General features: G+C 30.5%; 2 protein-coding genes across 2 annotated transcripts; one reads left to right on the forward strand and one right to left on the reverse strand.

Annotated features, from left to right (window-relative positions):
* Positions 1-1,233: 1,233 nt before the first annotated feature.
* On the reverse strand, positions 1,234-13,825 carry LOC130441202 (RAC serine/threonine-protein kinase). Its single transcript, XM_056774771.1, has 9 exons — positions 13,542-13,825; positions 12,864-12,985; positions 12,541-12,750; positions 11,937-12,300; positions 10,810-10,991; positions 7,735-7,942; positions 4,909-5,142; positions 1,645-1,894; positions 1,234-1,498 (listed from the first exon to the last, which is right to left on the reverse strand). The coding sequence occupies exons 2-8, from the start codon at positions 12,980-12,982 to the stop codon at positions 1,664-1,666; spliced, it is 1,548 nt and encodes a 515-aa protein (XP_056630749.1). The 5' UTR covers positions 12,983-12,985; positions 13,542-13,825; the 3' UTR covers positions 1,234-1,498; positions 1,645-1,663.
* An 895-nt stretch (positions 13,826-14,720) lies between these two features.
* LOC130441203 (pre-mRNA-splicing factor RBM22) lies at positions 14,721-16,593 on the forward strand. The gene is made up of 6 exons (XM_056774772.1): positions 14,721-14,993; positions 15,047-15,100; positions 15,154-15,417; positions 15,492-15,698; positions 15,760-15,914; positions 16,002-16,593. Exons 1-6 carry the CDS (start codon positions 14,940-14,942, stop codon positions 16,522-16,524), a joined length of 1,257 nt encoding a protein of 418 aa, XP_056630750.1. The 5' UTR covers positions 14,721-14,939; the 3' UTR covers positions 16,525-16,593.
* The last annotated feature ends 455 nt before the right edge of the window (positions 16,594-17,048 follow it).

A 17,048-nucleotide genomic window follows, 5' to 3' on the forward strand; every position in this document is an offset into this window, starting at 1 on the left:
ATTAAATTTACAGAAACCATTTTTTTTCATAAATTGAACTCCAAAAATCAAGTTTTGAACACATTAAACAATACAAAGCCTATTATGGATCAAATTGAAAAAAGAAAAAATCACAAATAATGAGAAAAGGCAATATTTGATGAAATAAAAGTGTACTTAATAGAGCTTTTTGCAAAAAAATGGAACATGTAATGTCAATAATATGTCAAGATATAAGAGGCAATTTTTGAACAAAATAAACTCACAAAGAAAAGAGAATTTTTGCCCAATACTAAAAAGTGACAGTTCTTGGCCAGCGATAAAAAATTTAGCCAAATTAACCTTGCAGAAACCATTTTTTTCATAAATTAATCTCCATTTTTGAACAAATTCAACTTTACAAGGCCTATAGTAAATTAAATTGAAAAAAAGAAAAAATACATACAATTTTAATGGGAAAAGAGAATGTTTGATTGAATAAAAGTCTACTCAATTGGAATTTCCGCAAAAAAATAAAAAATTTAATGTCAATAATATGCCTAGATATAGGACAAGGCGCAAGTTGGTACGTAATTTTATAATCTACAAGATTGAATACATTGACGCATATTGACGACGCAGCGCGACTTGACAAGATACGCACGTGGACTCACAAAAGTGTCCTGCTGTAGTTCAAATACAGTTTGCTGTGCCGCAGGTGTGGGTGAAAAGACAATTTTTTTTTATAAACTCCAAAAAGCCCCTTTTGAATAAATTAAACTTTACAATGCCTATTATGAATAATGTTGAAAAAAGAAAAATAATCCTACAGTGCATATGCCAAATTATAAAATATTATGAATAAATTTATTTCATTGTGATTAGGGAAAAATGGTGACGAAATTAAAATCAGAAGTATCAAGCCAAAAAGGCTATTTTTAACTAAATTAAATCTAGGAAATCAAATTTTTTGCTAGACTTAAGCTTGGAAAAGCCATTTTTTAACTAAATTAATCAAAGGAATGTTTGGAATTTATCAGTATCGAGAAATAATTGATTATCTGAGAACATATAAAATTATAATTGATAAAATCATACAGGGAACTGAAACGTATTCAACATAACTTACTTGTAGTATTTTTTAATCAAAAATGGGCATCAAATTAAAAGAATTGATATGGTAATGAAACTCACATGGAAAACATTCAACCAAAATGGCTCCAAGACTCCAGCAGTAGAAACTTAAGTTTAAAAAAAAGGAAAAGTATATCGAAACTGTTAATGGTGTAACATTTATTTTTTTGAATAAGCGAAAACAAAAAAATTCTTCCAGATTACACATAAAAAAATTGTTGAATTACAAAATCTACGAAATATAATAACTTATTTATATACAAATTATGGTATGATATTTATTTTTATATTTTTTAAGAGATTACTTTTTCTATTTTATTTACAATATGTATAAAATATTATCATAAAAATGATAAAGGTTTATAACTTAACTGTGTGTATGATGGTTTCATATAAGTACCCAGAACTGAAACAGATAAAATCATTTAAAGTTTCCTAAATTAAACTAACTATTTCATTTAATAACAGAACAACGAATCATTTAAAGGAAAAATACATCATAAATCCTACTAGAAATCAAATCATACAAGGCGCTGAATGAATTTTGTTTACCTTTACAAAATATTTAAAATCATTGCATTGGCGCTACACTGGTCATACTACTACTTATATATGCTGAACTACCCAATGTCGATGACAAATCTTGAAAACTGAACTGTGGAAAATAAGGCTCTTCTTGAATTGAACCTAAAGGTCTACTTGTATCAGGTGGCGTTAGTTCAACACTCTCGCCGGTGAATTCAGAATCAAAATATCTCGTATCCGTATCACTAGTTACTTGAGGCTTAAAAGGAGGGGGAATCTACAAAAAAATTAGCATATAAATATAAATAACAAAAAAACTAAATATTGGGGTTTTGTTTTAAAGAACAGACAAATTTAAAATAAAAAGCTTCTAATAGTATACTAGTAAATTTAGATTAAACAGCAAAATGAAAAGGTAATCAGAAATGAAAATACAGGTCTTTTCAATATCTCCGATGGATTACTCTTTAATAGCGATAACTACTGGCCTCAAACTAGTGTTTGTATCGTTAATTGTTTCATGTGCATATAATAAATCATTCTATTGTTAACTTATGCCATGATGAAACTATTACTCTCCAATAGTTTTGTAATAATATTCCAAATAGATAAATCTTTTGTTACATTTGAGAGTTCTCTAAAGATATTGAGCATGTATCCTTCAATCTATAAGTAGGATTGAAATATTTCAGAAGGACAATGTCTCAACTTTCACTTCAATTGAGGTCTTTCTCGTTTAAATAGCTTTTATTTTGTAATCGCTTTATTAAATTGATTTGTGGCTGTTTAGGAAATAATTAAGATGTGCCATTAAACGCATTTGGAAAATCTTGGAATAATACACGAAACAGATTTTTGATGAAAAATGGAAAGAAATGGTTGCACATTGACAAAATTATGAAACATGTATATTTCTAAGAAGTATATCCACTTATATTTACTACAGGGGCCAGTGATAGTGTATGGAAATTAGGGTTGTTGTAAAAAGGATCATCATCATCATTATGGACAATGTTTGATTTACAAGTTTAAAACAAATCTGGACAGTAGTTTATAACTAAGTTACTTAATTTTTTGCCTATATATTTTTTCAAATACTAACGGGTAACACCACTGTAAAAATTTCAAAGTCAATATCTTGTTTTTAGCTAAAATGGTAGGGAATTACGTTAAAAATTACATCCTCAAAGGATTTTTCGAAAAAATAAAAAAAACATTTTTCTCTGAGTTATAAGCATCAGACGCTAGGTATATCAGTGCGCGGTCGGGCGAACGCAGCGCGCTTTTCGATCCAACATGTTTATCCGTCTCAGATATCCCTTAGCGACTAGTAAATAGTACACACGGCTAACTATGGGTGGCACTAGTGAGATTATGAACTGTCTGTATTAGTGTAGCATCAGTTTGACCGTTACATCACGCTTATCGTTCCGTTTTCAAATTTTTTTTTCTCGAACTCTTTAACACGACCACCACAAGTATCCAGCCAATTTTCATCAGATTGATTGAACATACAGAAGCTTCATAACATTAGGGAGCTACGTAGGATTTTATTAATAATTTTCAAACTTTTTTGTTTTACAACTGATTATTAGATTTTCGAACATTTGCCACTTTGTTAAAATTTGATATTTTTTTAAATCCCTATGTACTTCTCTTGCTTTTAGTTCAATGTATGTTTTAGATAGCTGCAATGAAAAGTAGTTGGTAATGAAAATTCCTCTTATGCTTATAGCTCTTTTTTAACGTCATTTTGTTTTTGAACGCTCTGTAAAAAATAATTTGATAACCTCAAAACATGTATAATAAAGTCATCTAATTAGATTTTGCATCTGATATAAAGTTTTTTTGTAATAAAAATTCCAAAAATGATCTTCAAAAACCGGGCTCTACAGTGATAATACCCCTTAAAGCTTATTGTGCTTTAACTTGATTATCAATCAGCAAAATACTAACCAAAAATAACTCCTGACTCACACACTCCCATTACACAATAGTAAAGTGGGAATTTATTATAATTTATCACGACATTCTATAGAGACTTACATTGGTAGATTTTAAAGTTTACAAATTTGACATTGATATTGTTGTTAAGTTAGAATTTCTGGAACCGTTGGCGATATTCATACTGAATACACTACCACTACACCAACACTAACTGAGTTTACTTTCAGTCTCTGAAGACGATAACTTGGTTATCGAAACGCACGTCAAACAGTGTAATTGTGAGTGTTGTGTTGTGGTGGTGAAAACAGTGTATTCAGCATTGATATTGCTATATTCTTTAATTATTTTTCCCATACTGTATATTGTTAGAACAATAACGAGACTTCAAAACCACAAAACATACCAAGGAAAACTGTTGATTTTTCTTTAAGAAATTTGCCACTAATGTAACAATCGTAATTCAAACTGACTAAGAGCAAGTAATCGGAAGCTTCATCAAATTGGTTGAAAGTAAATGTGATATACTTTTAATACAGTTCAATGTGAAGTGTGCTAAACCTCTCAGTGTATCCATTGTCAAAAAGCAATTTTTACAGAAAGATCTTGAGAATGCATGAATAACAAAAAACGACTGAATTGATGTGGAAACAAAGAAAATGTTATTACTCCAAATAAGAAATTAACAAAGTCACTTTGGAACAAGTTTAAGTGGAGCTAGTTTTATGAAAATTATAACAATGTAATCTAATAGAATTATGTTATGTAAATGTGCAATGTTATAAAATTAACTTGGAAATCTCATATAATACTGTTTCTATATCTTATGGAGATTTGTAAAACAAACTATAACATGAATGACATATTATAATTTGTCCAACATAATACTACCTGGAGGAATATTTGCATGACTACACAACAGGCAGACATGGCTCATGAACACCTGCAGACGCCCAGAACGTCAATTTATCAGGACTTCTTTCTTCGGAGAAGTGCATGCCTCTGAAATCAACTACCAAAGCACTTCTTTACTGAACACTACAACCTACAGAAGAAGTTCAATATCCACAGGCACCACTCGAACTACTTGAGTGTAATAGGGTTTACCCTCTTGTACATGCTTTTTATATAAAAAAGACTATTCTGGGAAAATTGGTGGCCATGTGGCGAAGCTGCCATTAAAAATATTTTTGAGTAGTAGTTTAGAATAACTAAAAAAGCTTTGTTCTTAGAGTTAGAAAGATTAGTGATTAATATTCAGGTACAGCTAATATTAACAATTATCAAAAGGAACTAAGCTTTGTGATTATTAGCAAAATAAGATTCAACTTTATTGCAATAGCATACCTTTTTCAGTTCTAAATCCCTCCAATTGATACAACTGAAGAAAGGATGTGCCATAATCTGCTTGGCGTCCTCAGGTCCGCCACCCAGTCGCTTCGTTGGATCTTTCACAAGTAGTCCAGAAAGCAGTTCTTTAGCTTCGGTACTTAGATTTCTAGGAAATTTAACGTCTTCCATGAGTATGAGTGTAAATAAGACATCATGATCTCGGTTGTAGAACGGCAATCGGCCACACATCTAAATAACACATCAAAGTTTCAACAACTGAGCACAATCGATTATTTATATTTTGCAATCAATGAAATGTAATCATCATAATATAAATGAATGTAACATACCACGTGTGTTGAAACAAAACTGTTTTGAATGTTACACTCATTTAATTATTGATTAGACCAATAAACTCTATGATGGAAAGTCAAATATGTGCCAGTGATTATAAGATTGTAACAATGTGAAGATAGAATATTTCTGCTGTCTCACTCACTCACACAGGTCGGTTTTGGTAGCTCAGGTCGTTTTTTCTAAGTTTAAGTTCATTACTCAGATGGAATTTCAAGTAAAGTAATAATACATGAGAATGGAAATAATTGTCTACTCTATAATCAATGAGCACTGTAGCACAGTTAACATTCCCACTTGTAGAAAATTTTAAAAAAGTCAAATCCATCATTAATATACACAAAATATTTAACTAAGTTGGAATTTTTGAAGCCGTTGGTGACATTCATTAAAAGGGCCTATTCATTATTATCCACGCTTTTGTGATAGTTATAGAAATAATACTCATTTTCAATTTTTTAAATTTCAATTTTACTCAAGATAGCATTCGAGTGATAAATAACGATCAGATGTTTTGTACATGTTTAGAAAATGTTAAAATGTCATTGCGAAGGTGTAAATATAATGCTGATGCATTTTGTTTTATATATGGTCATTTTATTGAAGTTAGAGATATAATATATGAACTAAAAACATCTCACGTTTTCGTGAAGCCTACAAAGCATATTGTAACTATCCTGTTAGGAATCAAGACTCTAGATGTTGCTTATTGTTATTTTAAATGATGTTTGGAAAGTGAGTAATTTATCAATAAATTGAAATATATAGAGATTAATTTTTATTTCTTTATTTCAGGTTGGTATCGAGTTGAGAAAAGATCTATGAAATTTGTAATACCAAAAATGTGGAGAGAATAGAAAGACCACATCTATGAGTGCTACTTTTGCATTTTAAATATGAATAAAAGACATAAAGGAAAAAATGCAAAACCTATCGAATATCCCGATCTTGAATCTTCTGCTCTAATTACCCATGACCTGACACAGCTAGTACCTGTGCCACCTAAAAAAATTATCTCATCTCTTAGATCTAATAGGAAGTAATTCTGATAAGGAATTTTTACCTATACCAGAACCACTAAAACTCCATCTTATAACTACAGAAGATTTTAAAGACTTGATAAGAGATATGAATTTGTCGAAAAATAAAGCAGAGCTTTTAGGCTCTCGTTAAAAACAGTGGAATTTACTTGCAGATGTTAAGATCACAGATCAGTGAACTAGACATGAAATGTTCTCAACGTTTTTATAAAAGAACATAGTTTGTTTAGATTTTCAATAAAGGTACTAATGAACCAAGTCAGAGCAGTTCAGCTTTGACTTTTATAGAGTTTTGTGAAAAAAAAACCTTTTTTTAAGAAACTAACCAGATGAACTATTAATCAACCGCTATGAAGCTGAATAATTTTCTTATCCTCTAGGTATCATTATTAGTAAAATTAATTTTTAGAAATGAGGGACTTGTTCTGATATCATATAGTTAGCATATAATTTCAGTTAAATGAATACTGGAAATAATATGGGGTGTCACTTCACACGCTACTATATGTATATAAAAATAAATGTGGTTCAACAAATAACATATGCAGCAAAAAATTGGGACAATTAAGAGAAAATATGGAAAAAAAATAAACAAATGGAAAATAAAAGACTCTGTAAGAGTCTTTTGACTTAAAGAAAAACTAATGAAATCTACTCTGCGGATAGTGAATTAACAAATATGATGAGAAGCTCCACAAAGCGCTTTAACATTTTCTTTATATTCTAAAATTTTTTATCTCTAATATGCTGAAGAAAAGAGGTTCCTTTAATGCAAAAGTTGCATACTTGGTTTCTCGCCATTGCTTAATTCTCTTTCTTAAGCATAACATGCATGCATCATGTCAATCAGATTGTCAAGTTTTGAGAAACCTTTTGAATTATAAATTTTTCTATTCCTATATGCAGTTGCACCTGTACTTATTAATTTTAACAAATAGCCAATAACAGGAACAAATGAACATGTACCCGCTGATAAATAAATGAACGAGAAAAATAAGGGTGGAGGAGAACAAGAAGATAATGGATAAACCAAATAAAGGAAGGGGGAACAAGATAATGGAAAACAGGGACTAGAAACTTCATCTGACACATGAAAAAATGGAAGAGATAAATAAGAAAAAATAAATATAATCTAAAACTATTATGTCTTTTTAGATCAGAAATACCTCATAAGCCACTTTCAAAATACTTATTATTAATTAAAGTTAATACATTTACACCATATCCCCAAATCAGATCTAACTATGGAAATTTAAGTACACTCCTGTTCTAAAGCCTCCTATAGACCCCTGGGGTACACCCAGACCACTTTGGGAATCACTGCTCTAGATCCTTTACAAAATTTTATATTTGACTAATGCAAATAATTGTTAAATAAATATTTTTTGGGAAAATTATTATTCGAAATAATAGTAAATTTTTATGTATTATTATTAAAATTACATACCATTTCATACATCACAACTCCTATTCCCCACCAATCAACAGCTCTACCATAATCATTGTCTTCCAGTACTTCTGGTGCTAAATACTCTGGAGTACCACAAAATGTTTTTGTAGTACGACCATAAGTAATATCTTCTTTGCACAATCCAAAATCTGTTATTTTTATATGTCCATCCTTATCCAGTAATAGATTTTCTAATTTTAGGTCTCTAAAAGATCATTTTGATTAAAATCTGCTCAACAAAACTTGGATACTTCTTAAATATTTGATCAATGTTAAAAATTAGTCAATTCAATCACCTAGTTTTCGTGTGCACTATGTATGGAATTTTTATTTGCTTATCTCACTAATTTTTGTGTTTAAGTTCAAGGCAAGATGTTCTTTTTTATATTTTCAAGGACATTAGTTATTAGCTCTGTAATCTTATCTGTATCTTAACCAATGATTACTTACTGGTTACTTAATAACCAAAATTTTAATTCTTAATATCTAACCAACAACTGTCTCATCGTGTTGGTTGGTCAACATACACAAGTTAAATAACTTAATTCAGTACTTTGGAAAAAACTATTTATTAAGCAAGAAAATAATTAATTAAACTTGATTTCAATAATCCGACTACTGTACTGGACAAATGTCAAACTATTAAGAACCCTCTATCCGTTTACAAGCCGCCTTAAATACCAACTCCTATGGTACACAAAAGCTATAATTAATTACAAAATGGATATTTACTAAGGTTCAGAGTCACTTCAATCCAAAATAAAAGTAAGTAATTTGATACATTAATGGAACTGTTTGTGTCTAGTCCCAAATAAAGGACACTTGGAATCACTTAATTATATGATCAACAGATACTAATAGTTCCCATCAGAAGTGGTGAGATAATTTACACACAAGAGGTTGTATCTCTGTCTGGGTTACATTCATGCAATGTTGCCTAATTTTAAATAGGAGAATATGTAAGAACAAAATAATGCCTAGAGATGAACTCACTGTGGATGAAGTTAACAAGGAGGGTAGCCTTCTGAAAGGAATTGTGGACGGTTCCAAGTTAATCATTACACACCTCCATACATATAAAGCAACTGGGAACGTGGAAGAGAGATTGAGAAATGCATGAAAAGAGGTTTAGAATCTCCCCCTAAAATATTTTCTGTGTGTCCACCAGTAGAGAACCTTAACACACATTTATATATATGCTTGATTACCATGGGCTAAAGAAGATATGAAATGATATGTTAATCCATATAGTTCACAGATAAGTTGAAATATGAATGGTTCATGTATGGGCTCTTCCTTGAATACTCAGAATTTGAAGATTAAGGAAGTAGGAAGGAAGTACAGTTGCTGTTTGAAATACATTTGTTTTAATGCACATACAGAATTTGTTAGTGCTTGACAGAAACATGAATGTGCAGATTAACATGTATACAAATGATTAACAATGATATATATATATATATATATATATATATATATATATATATATATATATATATATATTTGTTTTATGGTGGTATTGGGCTTCCTTGGTATTCTCCCTTTGTCACTGCCCTTTCTATCAGACACTCCAAGAGCTTACACATTTTCATCCAGAATTTGTAAACAAATCAATCAAAGCTATTTCAAAAACCTTATTAAGAATTTCCAGAAGCATTTGTTTGGTGAAAGCGTGGGTTTGCAAAAATCTATATGCATACGTCAATGTCAAGTTACACAAAGTTTCAACTTGTTGGTTCCATCCAATCTATTATAGTATAGTTCGAACTTCCATTCAGACAAGTTGTTTTGAAAAATGTCTCAAATTGAGGTTGGAGCCATTATCAAAACACAAATCAAAATCAGAAAGGGAACTATCATCCATAACATTGGATGATACTGAACATACTGTTTACACTACCACTACACCAACACCCATAATTACACTGTCTGACGTGCGTTTTGATAACAAAGTTATTGTCTTTAGAGACTGACGACGGTGTAATTGTGAGTGTTGGTATAGTGGTAGTGTAAGCACTGAGTTCTGTATGAATATCACCAACGGTTCCAGAAATTCCAACTTAGTTAATGATTAGATGATGACCTACTTGTGGGAGGTCTTGTGAAGGTAACTACTTCAGAAAACATTAAATTAGTGGAAGAAATTGTTCTGACTGGTGCCTAAAAATAAAAGAAATTGCAGCACAGACCAGCATTTCTAAAACAAGTGTTCTGAGGATTCTACATGAGCATTTAAATATGACAAAATTAGTGTAAAGTGGGTGCCTCAAATTCTCAGCTCAATGCAAAAGAAGCTTAGAGAAGAATGTTGTGAGAGATTTCTAGAGCTTTACCACGAAGACCAAGAAAGTGTAATCCAATCAATTGGTGACAAAACTATGGTCTTTTACTATGATCCAGCATCCACAAAAATATTCCATTTTCTGTATCTTCAATTCCTTTATCTCCTTTTTCTTTCCTCGCAAGCCTTTTATACTATGATAGATATTTCTGTTGTTATTTCTTATTCATCGTTCAGTTCTTTTTCGAATTCTTCTCAACATTTCTGTTTCATTTCTATTACTTGTTTTTACTTTGATTCATGTACTCTTTACTGTGTTGATATTTTTTGGATTGTGAATATTTTCTCCAAAATTGTTTTTTTACTTCAATACTGTATTTCTTTTGTCCACCATCTAGTCCTCTCATGTTGTTTTCCTACAATCCTTGTATTTTCTGCTATCTCATATATCTTTCCAGTTTTTCCATCTGTCTTCTAAATTCCAGTTTCGGGTTTCTTCTTTTAACTCTAAATGTTCTATTTGTTATTCTCTGATATTCCTCTTGTATGTCTTCCTACTATTTCAGTTAAGTATTGTTATCTACTTGTATTATATTTCTTCTATTTGATCTTGTATTCCTATATCCATTTTTGCTGAGACTAGCCTTTGTTGTATTGCTATTTTCACTTTGTATATAGTAACTATTTTGAATATTAATTGATTTATGATTTCTTTTGTATCTTCAATGTAGGTTATTATACTTTTATAAAAGAGTCTATAAAAAATAAATATTGTTTAAGAAATGTATTACCTGTATATAATTCCCTGTGAATGGAGATATGCTAATGCAGATATAATTTCGGCACCATAAAACCGTGTCCTATCTTCAGAAAAAACTCGCTCTCTTGACAAATGAAAAAAGAGCTCTCCACCATTTACGTATTCCATAACAAAACATAATCTGTCATTTGTTTGAAATGAATATTTTAAGGACTAAAAATAAGGCAAAAATATTGATAATATATAAAGATATAGCTTCAATTTTAGTTTTTCTAATAGGTGATACATTATTATCCCTGTGAAGTTATCCACTGGTTTTTAATACAAATATTTTTTATAAAATGAACTGAACTTTTGCAAAAAAATGTTAAAAGAGGAGAAAAATTGAAGATTAAGTGGTTAAAAATTTTTTGTACATATTTGTGTTTTTGTACATATTTCATTATTCTGAACGTAGACCCTCATAATAAAAAAAAATTATTCAACTATTACAAAGTTTACATTATTAGAAAACAAATGAACAAAAAGTGTGAGGTAAGTATTTTTTGTAATGCCAAAAAATACTTCATGTATTCGTTTGAGCGCTGACGCGCATCGTTCGTTTTGATATCAAAGTCTCAAAAATTTTTAAAATTTTCTTCAGTTATTGCGAAGAATGAAGAACATATTAACAGACAATTTTGGGGCTTCGATTTCAAAACGGACGATAAGTATCATAGCTCAAATATCAACTTTAGGGATTTTGTTTGGCATTATAAAAACTTCTTACATCACATTTTTTTGTTAACAGGTTCTTTATTGAGTGTACTTTGCAATAGTTGAACGATATGTGGAAAAATTTTGAGGCTTCGATTTCAAAATGAGCGATGTGCGTCATTGCTCAAATGTAAACTTTTTTGGTCAACTCTTTTCTAATTAAGTGAACTTTGTAATGGTTAGATAATAACTTTTTATTTTTTGAGTATTGGGTTCAGAATTGTCAAATATGTATAATCCCTTATCCATTTAATTAATCTTTTTTTTCTTCCTCTATCAACGTTTTTTGCACAATTTCAGTTTATTTTGTAAAAAAATATTAGTGGTAGAAACTTCACACAGGTCACATTGTGAATTTTGATTTCAGTTAAAATTTGGAAAAATTTTTACACACACACTTACAGTTAAAAATGGATGATGAGTAGTCCTAAGAACACGATTTTCTGTTTGTGTATGAGCGACTTCGTCTTTTTGAATAATTACTTCTTTTTTCAGAATTTTTATAGCATATAATCTCCCAGTTGCTTTCTCTCTACATAAAATAACTTTTCCGAAAGTACCTTTACCAAGTACTTTAATGAATTCAAAACTTTCCAGAGTAACTTTTCGTTTTCCCGTTGATTTAGAAATAGATGTACCTTGTAATGAGAATTTCTCACAAAGATCTTCCATGGCACCAGACTCGTTGTTTGCAGGATTCATTTCTACATCTTCACAGTCTGAAATTCTTTCAGACACCATTTTTATAGAAGCTACCCATTCTTCCCTAATAATTTGATCACAAGTATGAGAAAAGTCAATATCATTATCAAGAAGATAATAGTTATTTACATTAAAATGCTGGAAAATGGTTAATTGAAGAACAAGTCAAGATGTTACAGATGTGGCAAATGAAAGAGCTGAATTTATAATTTCTAGATGAGTACTTTAATAACATGTTTCATACTGTTTCTTTCTTTCTAGCATTTGTGGTAATTAAAGATAACTTCAAAAATTCTTTACTAACCTTTCTTGTTCTGTTTCAACACAGAACATCCGTTCAATGACAGTGGTCCATTGCAATCCTCTAATGATGAAAGTGAATGGTTTAGGTCTATCGGTAGACATAATTTGACAACCTTTAACTGTAAAATTATTTAAGGGCTCAACATGAAAGTAGTCATCAGGTTTGCTTTTAAAACCTACCAGAGCTCCATCATTGAGGAGAACAAAATACCTACATAAATATATATAAATATGAGTAACTCAAGTTCAATTTCATTTTTAACAAGAATTCAATGTTTATTTATGATTAAATTCAGATGTACATATTATTTCATTTTACCCTACCTTGGTCTCCAATTTTTCCAATGTTCTCCTCTTTTTTGTAGCCATCCTTCCTTAACAATGAGGTCTTTATTTATTGTAATTGGCCCAGCCGGGCCACCAACTGATGAGGCATCATTCATGTTCTTAAAAAAATAATTTTTGATATAATAATCACTATAAACTATCACTATATACCTATTTTAAAGTTTTCATTCAAACAATGTAATGACTAATATGAACCATTATTTTTTTACTCTTGTTTACACTTTTCAGAATTGCATTTTTAAAAACATATTTTTATAAAGTATTGGTGTTTATGTTACTAAATACAAATTATTTTTTCATAATTCTCAGAATCACAAACATAATAAATTCCATGTTTTGCTATACATTATATTTTGTTTTGATGAATTTAGAATTTAATGGAATTTGACACAGGAAGTGATGTAATAATATACACAACAAATATAAATACGTATATTCAAATGAACTATTTTGATCATACATATCCTGTAATCAAAATTCTACTTCTGAAGAAACATGTTTTATAGATATAAAAAACAACTTATTCAACGAACACAATCTATTCTTGACCAGCACTCACATTAATATCTTAAGGGAAAGGATTAATAAAAAAACATTATTTTTGAGTTAACGTGTTAGGTAAGTTATACCATTTCAATCGAATGAAACACCTACCTTGAAAATATATGAATATTATTAAACAATTATTCAATACAATTCATACTTTCAGAATCAACACAAGTATATTACAACTAAAAAATTCACAATTCACATAAATCAAAATACGCATGAATGTATGGGAATTTTGGCTTTAACGTGAGACAGTTGAAAATTGACATAAACGGTTATTTGACACGTGATAGTATTTTCACCTTTTTTCACGAATAATGAAATATAAAGTGGTTTTACTGAGTGTGCATTCTACTAAGCGTTCACGGCGATGAAATATTCTTTTGGGCGTTCCACATAGCGATTACCATCGTTGTGGTCCCAGCGAGAACTTCACTAATGACGTTTGATTAACGTTCACGACAACCTTTGACAAGAAGTAGGTCGAAGTGAGAGTTGAAAGAATTAATGAAATTTTCAAAAGTCAAGCAATGTAGATTGCAACTATGAGAATCTTTCTCATTATTTGATGCGGTATGGGATATTATAAGTACTTTTGAAAGATTCTTGTGACGCACCACTAAATATTTTACTATAGCCATAGAAGATATTTTGATTTTACTTTAATATAAATCAGTTGAGCACTCCACTAAAAAATTCAATATCTTACAAATCATAACATAAACTTTTAAAGCATTCGCTTCATTTTTCTGTTTTGCCGCTCGTTAATATTTATCTCAACGCTCAAAACGCCTCGTGATTTTTGTGACTGCTTAGTGGAATGCACCCTGAGCAGTATATAAATTGATGGTTATTAAACTTACTAAGAAAAACTTTATACTTTTAGGTAATTTAATAAAATCAGCTATATAGACAGTTGAATGAATCTCATTTGAGTTAACCCCCTGATTTAATCATTTCAAAATTTCGTTAATGCTAATTGTTAGAGAATTGTTAGAATCTAAGCCCTGATGCCGTGAAAATGGCCGTTTAATGAGAGAGCCAGCTTCACACAATAAATTAAAATCGTTTTAATATAAAAACCAATTACACTCTGATAATTTTTTTCCTCTCTCTCTAAGGATTATAAAAAAATTAAACGTATAAGTCCATTTTCACCAAGGACTCTTCCAAAAATAATAAGACTGTCTACTTTCACTAACCCAATCCAGTTTTATGACGTCACAAACGTGTCGCCATCGTAAGAAGTATTGAATATTTTATTCCTAAAAAATGCCTAGAAATGACATTCAAATATTTTAAACATTTATATCCATATATATTGTAGTTTCATAAATAGGTTAAGAAATCATTATTGACGAATTATTATGTATTCGTTTGAATCAGTAGTTTAATATAATAATAATATAGAAAGATTCATATTTAACGCATTTTAAAGTCAATATTATCAAAGTTATATATCCATTAAATTTCAAAATTAAGTAATTTTCAATATATTAGAAAATGGCCACATCTAAAACAACTAATACGTACAATAGACAGAATTGGGAAGATGCTGTAAGTAGGATTGAATTACATAAAATAAGAAAAAAAAATTGTATTTGTTCTAGGATTTTCCAATTTTGTGCCAAACTTGTTTGGGAGATAACCCATATATTAGAATGGTAAGTTGTTCGATTCGAACCATGAACAATTTTCTATTAAATCTTTATTTTAGACAAAAGAAAAATACGGTAAGGAATGCAAAATATGTTCACGTCCCTTTACAGTATTTCGTTGGTGTCCAGGAGCTAGAATGCGCTTTAAGAAGACAGAAGTATGTCAGACTTGTAGCAAATTGAAAAATGTTTGTCAAACTTGCTTACTAGACTTAGAGTATGGTTTACCTATTCAAGTGAGAGATGCTGCTTTAAAAATGAAAGATGATTTACCTAAAAGTGATGTTAATAAAGAATATTACATTCAAAATATGGAACGTGAGGTATTTAGAAATTTTATAGATATCAAATATGTTTTCAAATCAGTCCAGCTGCTTCTAAATTCCATATATTTCAGTTGGCAAGGTCTGATCCAGATACTATTAGTAATAAACTTAGTGAACCAAATGATCTTTTGATGCGTTTGGCTCGCACTGCACCTTATTACAAGAGAAATAGACCTCATGTATGTTCATTTTGGGTGAAAGGTGAATGTCGTAGAGGGGAGGAGTGTCCTTACAGACATGAAAAACCAACAGATCCTGATGATCCTCTTGCAGATCAGGTTTGTTTTTAGTGGTATACAAGAAATATCATCTTTTTTTCTCATTTTTATTGGTTTTTAGAATATTAAAGATCGTTACTATGGTGTGAATGATCCAGTTGCTGATAAACTACTAAAAAGAGCTGCAGCTATGCCTGCTCTTCCTGCTCCAGATGATAAGACAATTACAACATTGTACCTTGGTAATCTTGGAAACTTGACTGAGCAAGATATCAGGTAATTTCTTCCACACATGTATATTCTATATTAACCTTGGAATCTTTCTTTCAAAATATTTTGTGTTCACTAGAATTTTTGTTTTAGGGATCACTTTTATCAATATGGTGAAATCCGCTCCATCAGTCTTGTGCCAAAACAACAATGTGCATTTGTACAATACACTACAAGGTCAGCAGCAGAAACTGCAGCTGAAAAAACTTTCAATAAACTCATACTAGGAGGAAGACGACTAACAATCAAATGGGGTCGTTCACAAGGAAGAACAGGACCTTCATCAATTGGACCACAAGCGGAAACCTATGAACCGGTACCAGGACTTCCAGGCGCTTTACCAGAGCTTAGCAACAACTTCTTTAATTTAGAACCAGGTCATATTCCATTGCCTAGTATGCCGCCTCCACCATCTTTAATGGTACCACCTCTATTTGCTCCCCCTCCGATTCCACCATTTTTCTTTAATCCACCTCAGTTGCCCCCTTTCACTGCTCCTCCAGCTAGTACTAGTAGTGTTAATAGTGGAAGCGAATCTGTGGGACTGCCAAAATCTGTGCATTATCCAAGTCAAGATCCAACGAGGTTAGGGGCTACACAGCAGATACAGGAGTAGTACTATTGTTTTTTTTTGAAATAATTTTCTATACTGTGTATTTTGAATTATTATATGTATTAGTAATTATGTATTTGTTTCACTTGTAAGTATCCATGAATAACGTGAGTAGCCTTTCTTCTCATTTGATTAAAAGGAGATATTTATATTAAAAATATGAATCTATAGAGTTTATTGGACAGCGAATCCTGGGAAGTACTGGTTGGAGTGGAAATATTAATATAGTGAAGGATGACTATAAACTAAGTTATAGGAGAAACGAGGGATTTTTGATCAAAATGCTATTTGTAAATAGTTGACCATTTGCTAATTTTGCATTAAAAAAAACATTTTGTAACATGGCCACACAGCATTTTGATGTGTACAGGGCCGTTGCACACAGCCTTGTATGCATGAATTATTGGCAGAAATAATTTTAATGCATTAAACTATTAAAAAATGAATTAAAAGCACATGTCTAGTATTGAAATAATAATATTTTGTTTTAATGCAAAATATAGCAATTTTAAAAACAAAGTAAATAA

Source organism: Diorhabda sublineata, chromosome 3 (genome assembly GCF_026230105.1).
Source record: "Diorhabda sublineata isolate icDioSubl1.1 chromosome 3, icDioSubl1.1, whole genome shotgun sequence".
Taxonomy (NCBI): domain Eukaryota; kingdom Metazoa; phylum Arthropoda; class Insecta; order Coleoptera; family Chrysomelidae; genus Diorhabda; species Diorhabda sublineata.